The following is a 14,324-nucleotide window of genomic DNA, read 5'->3' on the forward strand; positions in this document are numbered from 1 at the left end:
TCCTTCAATCACAGTTCCAGAAATGAGAGGTCTAAAAACACAGAGACAGAAAAGGTTCATCTTCAGCTGAGTCTGAAACTGTTATCTGAGGTCTGTTGGGAGGTGATTGAAGAGACTGTGCAACAATAGCAACAACACCCACTTTTGAAATGAGCTTAAACTGCAGGATGATCACAAGTGATTAAGAAGGCCTTAATGATCTGGAGGGAAAATACAGACACACTATTTCTACCACATATGCAGGTTTGACACCATTTAGGCTTTAAACACAAACAGCGTCTTAATACTGAATTCTATCATTCACAGGGAGCTAGTGCAAGCCTGCTGACACTGTACTAATGTGATCTCTTCTCTCAGTCAATGCAAATGGATAAAAGATTAATGAGTAACTCTGGTATACAGTGTGTAACAATAGTCCAATTGAAATCAAACAAAGCTATGCATGAGCCTTTCCAAATCAGAAGACCAATCAGAGAGCACAGCACTAAAACATTAAATCAAACCTTAAAGAGTATCTGCATCATTATTCAGGGTGAGTTTGATACTAAGAGTGTGTTAATGGGTCATATAGTACTTTGTGACTTCCATGCTTCTGCTGTGTTAATCAGAGATGAGCAGACCAGTGAGAATAAATAAATCTACAGTCAAACTTTTGTGAACCTGCTCTGGAAGTATTTCAACAAAAGCAACATAGAGTAAAAAATGAGGCATGACACTCCCTCTGTCTTTGTGACATCATCAATCTCCTGGTCCAGTCCCTGTTAAGCCTGTGTAGGCGGGATCATCACTGTCACAGGAGGCATTTCATGGAGTCCAGCAAGGTCAGAAAGGAAAGTTTGATTTATTCTATTTAAAGAATTAAACAATAAACAGCTGCCAATCATTAGGTTATTAGGTCATTGATTATTGATTATTGGCTCTGGATAAATATAAAGACACCATAAGGAGAGTGGAGATAAAGTATGGACAGAACACCACCAGGTACCGGAGCAGGGTCAGCGTGAGCTGTGAGTGTGTTGAGGCAGAGGGTGGAGCTCCAGATGTGGGCTGGACAGAAACTGTGCTCAAGGAAGAGATGGGTGGTTTTAAGGCAGGAAGTGGAGCTTTGATTGGAGGTCTACCTACAGAGAGAATCCGATCTGTTCAGGTGAATAAATAAATAAAATAAAAGGTGAAATCAGAGTGAAGCTCCTCACCTGTGACAGTGATCCAGCTGGATGGAGACTCTCCATGACCACTGATGTCACACTTGTAGAGGCCTTCATCAGACCTGGAAACATGCTGGATGGTCATGTGACCTGTAGGCTCTTTCCCGATGAAGACTCCATCTTTGAAGAAAGCAGCTGGGAAGTTGGAGGGAGTGGTCTTTGTTTTACAGAGCAGAGTGACGTCATCTCCCTCCATCACAGGGAGGACAGGACTCTGCAGGATCACTGATCCACCTCAACACAGAGACAAACTACAGCATTTCATCCATTTACACACAGCTTCATCAACACTAACTCCACACACTCAGCTTACCAGCGACTGTCAGGTTAACCATGTTACTGATGGGACCCTCTCTGGACTCACACCAGTAAACTCCACTGTCCAGTGGAAAGACATAACTGATGTTACAGGAGGAACGAGCTGGTATTCCCCACCGAACTCCACACTGAGTCCTCTGTTGTTTTCTTGTGTTTCTTGTCAGATTCCATCTCGTAGAGCTGTCGTCCTCCTCACAGCTCAGAGATACAAAGTCACCTTCGAAGAACTGAGATTGGTTGGGGCTCACAGTCAGATGAGCTGTGAGGGAGAGGAGAATACAACCTCCATATTTCTTAACAATTGCAAACCTTTTAAAACCTCTAACCACTGTGATTGGCTGCTTCTCTGTATGACAGCTTGTGACTCCTAGCAGTGTGCAGGTAGCACCATTCCTAAATTGTCAATTATTGACTTGGATTGACATTTCATTTATGGTTTTCCAGATTGGTTTGCTGCTTTTTGGAACATCTGACATTCCCACTCATTTGAATTAATGGGAGAGCATTGGAGCTCTATATCCACTGGCTGGCTTAACTTAATTAAGTTTTTTTTATATATATATATTCAAAACACAACAGTGGTTGCCTTTTTCACACACACAAAAAAAGTTAATCATGGAGTTCCACAGGGTTCTATACTGAGACCATCACTTTTCACTTTCTTGATGCTCCTACCTGCACTATTATTAGAAAATAGTGACTAAATTTCAAATTATACGCCAATGATACATGTTGTCACGTTACTGTGTTATATTCTACCATGGATTGTACCATACATGCGTTTGTGTATGATACATACACGATACATACAGTAACTATGTATATTTTTAAAATGTACTAAAATTAACTTAATAGTTAACATAAACTGGAGAACTTACATACTTTGTAATGATGTACAGAACAATACTCAAAACAGACAATCTGAAGAGCATTTTTACAGATGACCAATTCATTACATTTCCTGATCAACAAACTAGTTGTTATTGTGCTTGACAAGCACAATAACAACAATCAAGATGCCAGGTCAGATCAGAATGAAAATTCTCAAGACCATTAGTGCAACCTCTACAACATTTAGTCATTTATACACATCATAGTTGCAATTTCTCCTTCCTCTGAACAAATTGCAAAGGCTCTTGGACAGTTGTATCAGTTGCTTTCATACAGTTCTCTGCTGTCGACAACATTATTATTTGCTTATGTCATGTCAGTCAAAATGAACTATACTTTTGGATGCTGAATAGTTGTTCCCAATAAAACTAATAGTCTTCATTTCATTGCTTGAATCATTACATACAAAATTGGTAAATTAGTTTTCAAATGCTCTCCAGCATTATTATTTTTTCCTGGAAATGTCCCCTAAATTGAACATTTTCTCTCAGGTGAACTGGAGCTTTCCCTGACAATGAGGTGTGTGAAGTAATAGTTGTAACCAATGACAAGCCACTTGTTCACAGTCACTCATGGATCGATCCAAAGAACCCTCAATTGGCAAGCATATATGAACCAAACAGGACATAGTGTGTACCATGTCTACAATTCTGTGACACAGAAATGGAAGGTCAGCATCGTGGAAGAGGGGTGGGGAAGAGGGAGAAGACGCCAAATACATAGGCAGATCCCTAATGAAATCAGGGCAAACTTGTGGACCATGTTGTCAATCACTGTCTCAAAATGGATGAGGCTGGTCGGAGGATCCAACCAAATGTTGGAAGAACACTGTGAATTTAATCAGTCAAAAATTTTGTAGGGAGAACAGGTATGTATAGTGTTGGACAGTAATCCAACATCTCATAATATCTCATGTTTAGTGTACATTACTGTAATTTTACTGTACACGGCTGTACAAAAAGTGTATAGTGCTGTCTTGAGCACTTTCAGGTAGTGTCACCAAGTTCTGACCTTTTTTGGAAAACACTGAGAGAATACTGTACACTGTCATAATGGAAACATGACAAAGCCACTTGACTATCTTGTTCATCAAGATGGTGTCAAGACTTCTCATTTTGATGACACTGGCAGTTTCATTGACATGAATACTTGCTTTTGAGGAATGGATTATCGATTTTGAGCAAGTGAACTGCTTTTGCAGGTTATCCACTAGGATTTGCAGCTTGCACCAAATGTTTCGAGAAACAGTTGGTTCCACTGCTGTGCAAATGTTAATAGTGATGTGAGAAAAGCACCAAAGTGACTGAGAAAAACTGTAATATCCAAATCTGGGTGCATCAAAACAAACACAATGTTTCCAAGAATATCATGTTTGTTTGTTTTGTTGTGTTTTTTGAAAAAAAAAAAGGCTCTGGATGTTAAGCAGTTAAAGTTGTACTGTCTCAGTATGACATGAAAGTGGGACAGGATGTGATGTCTCTGAGTTTCACCACAACATGCACAACAGTAACATGTAACTACTTCTCTTTTCTGGATCCCATTACTTTGAAAAATTAAAAATGTGACAAAGATCCAAAAAATAATGCATTTTCATATGGAGTTAACTGCAGGCAAGATAAAATCTGATCTATCCCACCAATGAAAAGCCTCTATGAGCTCTTCTAAAGCACTTTACAGACTTTTCTTTTATTAGAGCTGCTGAGTTTCCAACTTTGACAGACGTTTACTGACCTTGGTTTGTTGTGCAGATCAGTAAAAAGGTCACAACTAAAGAAAAATGATACTCAGGTTAGTTTCAGGTTTTAGACTCAAGAAGGCATGCACAAAGCATAAAAAGAATTTTTAAAGTCACTAAACTCCACTTTTAAAGCTTTTAACTCCACAGTATCGCAGATCAAATGCAGTGGAGAGTTTGGTCTTTGGCATCTCACCATGAACCTATTTCTATTTCACAGCAAGCATGCTTTAAACGTCATCTTTCAAAACTGGAAACACTTTAGTTTAAAAGCAATCTAAGCTGACAGAAGTGTTTTAATAACATCCTTTTTAAAAATGTCAATTTAAAAAAATATAATTTTACATTAAAAACACAAAATGAAGCTAAAATGTTGTTTAGAGTTTGTGGGGACCTTAATAATATTTAACATTTTAAGCCCCAAGCCTAACTGATCTCCTGCCTTTTGCCCCCGTATCAGGCTTAAGAGGTTAAGACTGTTGTTTCTTAAATTCTCTTTTTTAATCTATTTAGACTTTGTTAAAGAATATCATGGGAGCTGAAAAATGCTATAGGAGTACCAGAACAACTTAAATGAAATTAAATGTTATTGGAATCAAACTCAACAGAACTGCAGTGCAGATGTCAGCTAGTGTAGTAATAATTCATTATGTTGTACTTACAGAGCAGCCACAGCAGTGGTATTTCTTCCATTCTTTCTCTTAATGGTGTTATTGACATTTTGATCATAGTTAAACATCATAGTCACATCTCGTTGGACACTCCTCCTTCCTGATTCTGTGAGACACTGTGGTTTGGCTTTGCCCCCCTTTAGCTTTATGAGAAATGTTCCTTTTCATGATTCTATAAAGTGAGGAAATGAGAAATGCTTCGTTGTTTTACGAACCAGAAAGACCCAAACTACTCTTGTCATGATAGTCTTTGTTTTAATATTTATCCTAAAATTTAAACTGCTTGTTTCTTTCCACTGTTTGTGACGTCAGTTCAGCTAAGAGGAAATGAGATTGAGGTGTTTTTTTTAACCTGAAGCAGAGAGCCTCTCTCTGCTTTAACCACTAAAATGTGGTGAAAAAAAAGGGTACAGCTTGTCTGGTTCAAACTGGTTTCAACCTTTTTGCTCAGCTGACCCACATTAAACATCCTTTTCCCGTCTATTGTCGCAAACCAGGCCGCATGGTATCATTCAAAAAGCTATTTATTTGAAATGAAGAAATAAAACAGAAGCCTTATACAAACCATGGATTTTGTGGTCAGTACAAACAGTGGTGTCGATAAGTTCATCGGTGGAATAATGGCATACACAACATTGTTTAGTGCTAACCCAAACGAAACAGAACGAAAAACCACAGGGTATCTCAGAGGAAAGCACCACATAGTGACTAGAGACCCTTTTCACTCCCAATGCATAACATACAGTACCAATGATTTGTCACATGGCGTCGGTATGTTAAGTTTTGGGATTAGAACATGTTAGTGACTGAGCTCAGATGGCCTTTATAGAGCACTGGCACGCTAGGCCCAGTTCTTGCCATTGTCATTAATTGGAAATGAACTACTCTACTCCTCTAATACCTGCAAACGAGGCACAAAATAGAAAAACAAACAGGCCGACAGAAGGGCAACATGGAGTGGGTTGTCACACTATCCAAAGTTCTTGGGCAGTGGCGGTTATCCCAGCCTACTTCAGGCTATTACACAATAAAGCCTGAAATAGCACTGACCAGAGCTAACACAGCTTAGAATCACCATTTAACTTAACTTGCATATTGTCAGCCTGCTGGGGGAAGCTGAAGTACCTGCCATAAATCCATGCAGGAATAGGTTGAACATGTTAGGTGGCAGTGTAAGCCACCGATTAAGAACATCACATAGAAGTAAAAATGATTTAAGATAAAGGTGCTCATCCTCCTGCTCATCTGGGGGAACATCAGCGATTTCCCAGGCCATCCAAGATACATAATCTCTTAGGCGTGTCCTGAGTCCACCTCAGTGTCTCCTTACTCTATGACAGGCTCAGAACACCTTGCTCAGGAGATATCCCAATGAGATGCCCAAACCATTTTATCAAAGATCAAAGACATTCTTCTATTTCAATTCCCCTCCCCATCCTGTTGAATGGTGTGGGAGGCAATTAGCTGTAGTTTTAACTCCAGACATTGCAAATAAGATTCTGTGTGTCCTTATTTGGTGAGGATGTTTTACTTCCTTCCCTTTACGTCCTCACCTGTGTATATGGTCAACTGTTAAGGGAAGGTAAGCAATGTACAGGGTGAGGGGAGATGACCCTTTTGTCAGCATGAAGTTGTGTGTGTGTCTGCACTCACGTGCAGACACACACACACACACACACACACACACACACACACACACACACACACACACACACACACACACACAGTGTTTTAACCTTTTGTGACCTTTTGTGGGTGTTACAATGGGTGGTGCTTGTATTCACCGAATAAAACGCTGCAAGTGTTTCTTTGAAGTTGGCTAGGAGATAGGTGAGGAGCGTTCAGCTCCAAGAGTTCCGACCAGCCTTCCCTTGCTAGCAAGTAAAAAACCATTTTCGCCGTTGTCTTGCTTTCTTCATGAGTAATGAGTTTCTGAATTAGTGGGCCTGCTGAAGCACAGGCCCACTAGATATTATTGATTTTTGCTACATGATATTATTTTTGCTCTTATCCAATACCATGTGGCAGTTACTCACCACCAAAAAGCAAAGAAACAACTGGGGTGTTACTGTCACTTGGTGTTTGTTCTCTGCGGTAGAGTATCATTTACTATTTCTGTTCCAATACACAATGGTGTTTTTGTGTAACTGAACAGCTTATAGATAACTTCTTATTTTATACTGTAATCTTCATATGCTTCATGCAAAGATCTCTATGTATAGACTCTCTAACTTATAGTCACAGTATTCACTCACTGTGTCTTTAGGGATTTGCTAGCACATAGCCAACTCGCTAGCAGCATTGCCTCCTATCCCTCCTACACTTTCCTGCTCATTGTGTTTAATTGCTCCTCATCCTACTTCAGCAGTAATGGCACTTTTACTAAATGTAGGTAATGACACCTGGTTAGATCATCGGAAGGTCACTAAAATCAATATTGAATCGGTGTGTAACTTTGTCAAAACAATGTTGGACTGAAATCAAGGGTTGTTCTTATGGTTCTTATTTCTTCAATCAGTGATAAATAGTAAGATGTTCTAACTTTACGTGGGACTTTCTTATAAAGCAGCAAACTATTTCTCCAGGCTAAATGATGTTCTTCTAAATTTGTTATTAATCTCTGGCTCTCTTCCCCAGCATATCTTTTAATGTAAATTAACGTAAAATCACTGTAAATGTAATAAAACATAATTTTCTTGTTTTTTATGTATTTGTCTGCACATATGCATATTTAGATTGTTAAAATACATTTACAAATGTATCATAATTTCACAAATATTTGTCCGTTATTTGAAAGATTGAACTGTTAAATTCAAATGTAATAATATGGAAAAATGTATAAAATTATTCTTATAAACTTTTTTTACATCAGATAATAATAATAATTATTATTGTTATTTAGGGCGTTCGTGGCTCAAGAGTTGGCAGTTCACCTTGTAATCAGAGGGTTGCCGGTTCGAGCCCCGGCTCGGACACTCTCAGTTGTTGTGTCCTTGGGCAAGACACTTCACCTACCACCTACTGGTGATAGTCAGAGGGGAATTATAAAGCGCTTTGAGGGTCTCATAAAGCGGTATATGAATGCAATCCATTATTATTTAAACCAATTGTTAACTGTATATTTCTGTACATTTAAGTATTATTATTCATATTGCCGCATTCATTGTTTATAAGTAATTTCATTGTTTAATCACGTTAAAATGTTCCTAATTTAATGTTTAAAAGCACTTGAAAAAGGCAAAATCCCATGTAAAATTAGGGCAACAAACTGTATTGTCATTACTGAAAATAACCGTATTTTCATGGGAAAGTTATTTTCTGGTATTATTTTGGCGCCCCAGCTGCCGGGATATTACTGTTTTTTTAGGATTTTTTTTTTTTTTACGGTGTAGATTGTTTCTTTGAACCATTACCGAGGCACTAAATATGCCCACAAATCCAGCTACAGCATCATTTCATTGTGTATTTATTAGGATTTGGGTCCAGTATAAACAAAAAAATATATATTTTCTAACCTTAACCGAAAAATAAAATAAAAAAGTGGACTTACAAAGCAGTTGCAGTAGAAAGGCGTTGAAACCAAGCACACCATTGTTTTTTTGTGACATTACCAATAAGTTTGATGTGTCACATGGCCCTCTTCCTATTGAAAAAACAAAAGTTGTATCCAAGATGGCCGACTTCTAAATGGCCACCATGGTCACCACCCATCTTGAGGAGTTTGCCCCCTCACATAATATGCCACAAACAGGACTTTATTATCACCAACCATTCCGGTGTTATTCCGGTGTATCCATATAAATGGCCCACCCTGTAGATTTACAGTGGGGCAAAAAAGTATTTAGTCAGCCACCGATTGTGCAAGTTCCCCCACTTAAAATGATGACAGAGGTCAGTAATTTGCACCAGAGGTACACTTCAACTGTGAGAGACAGAATGTGAAAAAAGAATCCATGAATTCACATGGTAGGATTTGTAAAGTATTTATTCGTAAATTGGGGTGGAAAATAAGTATTTGGTCACCTCAAACAAGGAAAATCTCTGGGTCTCACAGACCTGTAACGTCTTCTGTAAGAAGCTTTTCTGTCCCCCACCCGTTACCTGTATGAATGGCACCTGTTTGAACTCACCATCTGTATAAAAGACACCTGTCCACAGCCTCAAACAGTCAGACTCCAAACTCCGCCATGGCCAAGACCAAAGAGCTTTCGAAGGACACCAGGAAAAGTATTGTAGACCTGCACCAGACTGGGAAGAGTGAATCTACAATAGGCAAGCAGCTTGGTGTGAAAAAATCAACTGTGGGAGCAATCATCAGAAAATGGAAGACATACAAGACCACTGATAATCTCCCTCGATCTGGGGCTCCACGCAAGATCTCATCCCGTGGGGTCAAAATGATCATGAGAACGGTGAGCAAAGATCCCAGAACCACACGGGGGGACCTGGTGAATGACCTGCAGAGAGCTGGGACCACAGTAACAAAGGTCACCATCAGTAACACACTACAACGGCAGGGAATCAAATCCCACAGTGCCAGACGTGTTCCGCTGCTGAAGCCAGTGCATGTCCAGGCCCGTCTGAAGTTTGCCAGAGAGCACATGGATGATACAGCAGAGGATTGGGAGAATGTCATGTGGTCAGATGAAACCAAAGTAGAACTTTTTGGTATAAACTCAACTCGTCGTGTTTGGAGGAAGAAGAATACTGAGTTGCATCCCAAGAACACCATACCTACTGTGAAGCATGGGGGTGGAAACATCATGCTATGGGGCTGTTTTTCTGCCAAGGGGACAGGACGACTGATCCGTGTTAAGGACAGAATGAATGGGGCCATGTATCGTGAGATTTTGAGCCAAAACCTCCTTCCATCAGTGAGAACTTTGAAGATGAAACGAGGCTGGGTCTTCCAACATGACAATGATCCAGAACACACCGCCCGGGCAACAAAGGAGTGGCTCCGTAAGAAGCATTTGAAAGTCCTGGAGTGGCCTAGCCAGTCTCCAGACCTCAACCCCATAGAAAATCTGTGGCGGGAGTTGAAAGTCCGTGTTGCTCGGCGACAGCCCCAAAACATCACTGCTCTCGAGAAGATCTGCATGGAGGAATGGGCCAAAATACCAGCTACTGTGTGTGCAAACCTGGTAAAGACCTATAGTAAACGTTTGACCTCTGTTATTGCCAACAAAGGTTATGTTACAAAGTATTGAGTTGTATTTTTGTTATTGACCAAATACTTATTTTCCACCCTGATTTACGAATAAATTCTTTACAAATCCTACCATGTGGATTCATGGATTTTTTTTTCACATTCTGTCTCTCACAGTTGAAGTGTACCTCTGGTGCAAATTACTGACCTCTGTCATCATTTTAAGTGGGGGAACTTGCACAATCGGTGGCTGACTAAATACTTTTTTGCCCCACTGTACACTGTCACCAGTTGTATACATGCCCACCACAAACAGGCCTTATGCTCTATCACACCTACACATAGTGGGGCATTATAAGTACATGGGAGACATTAAACTGAGACGCCTTCTGCTTATCAGGGATGTAAATGATTAGGCCATGGCTAAGCAGAAGACAAGGTCATAATTCTCTCTTTTTCAGGGAAGGTTTCAAGGACGTTTTGAGCTGAAGGTATAGACTCATGTGACATGCTGAGGAATTTTATTTGTGTGCGAGTTTGGTAAAAACAATATAAAATGAGCAACCCCACCCAAATTTCAGAGATCACCCTGGTGTTTGGCTGGGATGTTTCTCTCCATGTTGCAATGTGTTTATTAAACCCACTTCAAATGATGTTCATGAAGGGAGTGCTGCAGGTTATTGTGAACATTTCTATAACAAATCAGTCTAAAGAAAATTAAACACTGATGTTTGGGGATGTGAATGAACCTGCAGGTAACAACAGGTGTAACACAGAAACCTGAAAAACAATGTAACTGAGTGAAAGTGAAACCTGTCTGAGCCTGTCCCTGTGAAACAGACGGTTTGAAGCCTGCAGCGTTGTTGCAGTCAGAATAAAGTCTGAATAACCAAATGTTAGAGGACGGGACTTTTTTAGGGCCCAAGCAGATTCAGCAGTACTGAGAACAGGGGGTGTATTTGTGGGAGGTGCTTAAATGAAAAGAGCCCAGGCAGAAGGTTTAACAGGTCTTTGAACCCAAACATGAAGTCTGATTCAATACAACCTCAACATACACCCACCGTATACCATTACTAAGCTACATTTTCAGTTCACTCCTCTGTGAATGTTTTAAAAGAAAATTTAAAACAGTAATTTCTAGTAGACTGAAGTTGCTGATAACGTGGGACAGGATTTTTCCAGAATGTGTCATAATATTTGAATTCCTGTTTGATTTACTGTTTTATTTTTCTTCTCTAGAAACATTAGAGCATTTTATCAGGAGGCACAAACCTGAAGCTGCCTAGATTTGTGATTTCATTAGTTTAAAATAAACCATTTTATATTTCTATAGTGTGTATGTCATAATCCTGGGTCTGCTGACCCAGCGTTTTGTGTTTAGTTTATTTAGGTTTCTTCCTGTTAAAAGGGAGTTTTTCCTTCCCACTGTCGCCAAAGTGCTTGCTCATAAGGGGTCATATGATTGTTGGGTTTTTCTCTGTATCTATGAAGCGCCTTGAGGCGACTTTTGTTGTGATTTGGCGCTATATAAATAAAATTGAATTGAATTGAATTGTTTGAGTCTAATTGTTTTTTAAATTCGACTCTTAATTTCAATCTGATCCTCAAAAAGAACTCCTTGAGGAAAAACAGCAGTGGGTTTAATTTCTAGCTTGATGGTAAAAAACAAATGTGGTCCTTCATGGCAGCTACTTTTAAAACTTGATTTTTCATTTAGATTTAAAAACATCTACAAAAGTCTGAGGCAGTGAATTAAAGATAAAACATGTTTGTAAAAACAGAGAGTAGAAAACATGACGTGACCAACAGCTGAGACAGTGGAAAAACTCACTTCCTTCTAGCTGTCCTTCCTCTTACCTGCTCACCTGTGACTTCTGTAAACAGGCTGTGTCCACTTTGATGTCTCTTCCACCTACCCCTGACCACACCTCAATCTTAGCGCAAATACACACACTCAACTCAACTTCTGATTATTATCCACTAAGGCTTCAGTGTTTTGTCATCTAATATTAATCTTATTTTAAATCAGTGAGTGATTTATGATATTGTTCTGTTAATTATTTTTCTGTCTTAAATGCTTCTTGGGGACACATGACATGTAAATGAATGAATGAATAAAAAGAATTCAATTTTTAACTTCATTTTTTTCCAATGTTTTTTTTTTTTTGGATTGCACCCTTCATCACAGTTAGTTGTCGACTCTGACCAAATTTTTTAGAGGCACACAATCACAAATTTAGCCTATTATCTTCATGTATACTCATCTTCTCTTTTATCTTTAAAAGCAAACACTAGACTTTAGAAAATAAAAATAAAATCCACTAAAACCATCATTTGACCTTACAAATCATGAAAAATAGTTTCAGTTTGGTTAGATTTATCAACCAAACATGGGTGAGAGGATCTGCCCTCAAACTGTGTGTGGTTGTAAAGAAATATCTTTTTTCTGAACTTTTGAATCCAGTATATACACAAAGAAAGAATACTGAAGAAAACTTGAACTTAAAGTGACGCTAAACTGCAATAAAAACAAAATAATTTTTACAGGATGGCCAGGATGGAGCTGTTATCATTTTGGGGTGGCATACATGTCTCACAAACAATGCATTGCAATTTAAGCAGCTTAAACTACACACCTGTACAATATTTGAATGTAGGTAGTGTAGCAAAGAAGCACTATACAAATGTAGCAGTGTTAATAGACAGTAGTACTTTGTATTACTACTGTGCCGAGAAGAGATCTTCTTCAGTTTAGCAAAGTAAGTTTATTACTCGAGTGAAAGTGAAAAAGAACATGCTCTGTAATGTAGTCAAAGTAAGAAAGTAAAAAGTGATCCTTGAAGGAAGATTGAAGGAAGACCATATTGTACAAAGGTAACTAAACCTGTGCAATATTAATATAATAATGTTACTACTTAAGAATACAAATATTGTTACAAGTTAAACTATAATTTAAATAAATGGGGCTAGTTTGTAGGAGACATGCAGTAAACAAAAATAATTTACTGTTGCCTACATGGCAAAGGGTGACTTCACCTCCACACCTAAACAGTAAAATTACAACAGTCAAGGTTAAAATTGGGATTCAGCAGATGGGGAACCCTAAAAAAGGGAAAAAAAATCACAACTCATAATAATTTCTAATGTGAGCTTCAGTAGTTGGTCTTTTTTGTTTCTTTGTTTTTTGATTTGTTTTTTTAATGTACATGATGTGATCACAAGACCAGTGGCTCTTTGTGAATTTACACCATTAAATTCAACAAGATGTCAGCAGATGTTTCACAGCCATCCTGGTTGATTTCCATCCTCTACACTGACACTACACTGTTTACTTTCTCTGTGCTAGATATTTGGTTTGGTATAAAGTTGGAGTTCAAGACAAAAGTCTCGCTCGGTTTTGTTGCATAAAAAGTCCAGATTATGTTATTGTGACTTCATTACCCAGCAGCCCTTGCTCAGTCATGGGATTGCATCCTAACACACTGTCCGACTCCAAAGAAGAGCACTGTTGTGAACTAAGTGAATCTCTATTTTGACACTTTAGTTAAATACAAATTAGAAATTATCACTAAAATTGGCTCATTATTTGAGCTTATTTATCTTTTGGGGGGTTTGTTTGTTTCCTTAAATATTGAATGTGTTTTTGAACATTATATTGTGTGGCTGTGTAAAGTGGAGGCGTTGTGAAGCCATGTTTCTGCTGCGCAGAGGTTAATTAGATGTGTAGTAGTGACTGCTGACCTGCCTGAGCAGGAATGATTTCAGTCCTTGTGTTCGATCACGATCTTGTGCTGCTTATGAGAATTGTTGAGAATTTATATTCTGCCCCCTTAAAGCACAAATAAGATAATGTAATTCCTTAAAGTTGTAACATTTTTAACTAGTGCTGTCAGCGTTAACGTTAACGCTAATGCTGACAGCAGTATTTAACCAGTAAAGAGTTTCCTTTTTTGGTTAAAAAAATGTGTGTTGCATTTTTAATTAATTTTATTAGGACACGTTAGCATTGTGAGATGTGAGGATACACTGAGAGGAGGAAAAAAACTGCTCATCTTGTAAAGATGTCTATAATTTAGCATTTTCATTGTGATAGTTATAAAGCTTTTGTATGAGTTCAATAACAAAGATCTGTCATCACTCATCTGCCTGTTTGTTTGGGTTGCTTTTCCATTTTCTACATCACTACCATGTGGTAGCCGTCAGTGTCAATACTGTCATCATTACTCTTGTGGAATCATCTTCTTGCCTGCTTTCTTTGGAACCATCAGCCTCCACTTTTCGTAGTTTACATTTCTGCTCTCCATCATTCTCACTTTCAGACTCTCATTTGTGCAACCCACCTCCTCCTCACC

The 14,324-nt window shown here is 38.6% G+C and overlaps 2 protein-coding genes across 2 annotated transcripts in view; one reads left to right on the forward strand and one right to left on the reverse strand.

Annotated features, from left to right (window-relative positions):
* The window catches only part of LOC146635278 (polymeric immunoglobulin receptor-like), a 67,745-nt gene that overhangs the window by 11,467 nt on the left and 41,954 nt on the right, over positions 1-14,324 (forward strand). The window lies entirely within an intron of this gene.
* Positions 904-4,881, reverse strand: LOC146635279 (Fc receptor-like protein 1). The gene is made up of 5 exons (XM_085345894.1): positions 4,815-4,881; positions 4,149-4,184; positions 1,522-1,785; positions 1,197-1,442; positions 904-1,121 (listed from the first exon to the last, which is right to left on the reverse strand). The coding sequence occupies exons 1-5, from the start codon at positions 4,879-4,881 to the stop codon at positions 904-906; spliced, it is 831 nt and encodes a 276-aa protein (XP_085202020.1).

Source organism: Diplotaxodon limnothrissa, linkage group LG3 (assembly GCF_057381915.1).
Source record: "Diplotaxodon limnothrissa isolate DT_005_m linkage group LG3, D_limnothrissa_male_GT1.1, whole genome shotgun sequence".
In the NCBI taxonomy this organism is placed as follows: domain Eukaryota; kingdom Metazoa; phylum Chordata; class Actinopteri; order Cichliformes; family Cichlidae; genus Diplotaxodon; species Diplotaxodon limnothrissa.

What these genes read in the sequence shown, in the direction of transcription:
- LOC146635279 (XM_085345894.1), bottom strand. Translation starts at nt 4,881, where the DNA reads ATGATCAAAATGTCAATAACACCATTAAGAGAAAGAATGGAAGAAATA. An exon ending in ACCACTGCTGTGGCTGCTCT is followed by an intron (nt 4,185 to 4,814) that starts GTAAGTACAACA and finishes ATTTTTCTTTAG; the next exon opens with TTGTGACCTTTTTACTGATC. An exon ending in GGTTAACCTGACAGTCGCTG is followed by an intron (nt 1,443 to 1,521) that starts GTAAGCTGAGTG and finishes CTCTGTGTTGAG; the next exon opens with GTGGATCAGTGATCCTGCAG.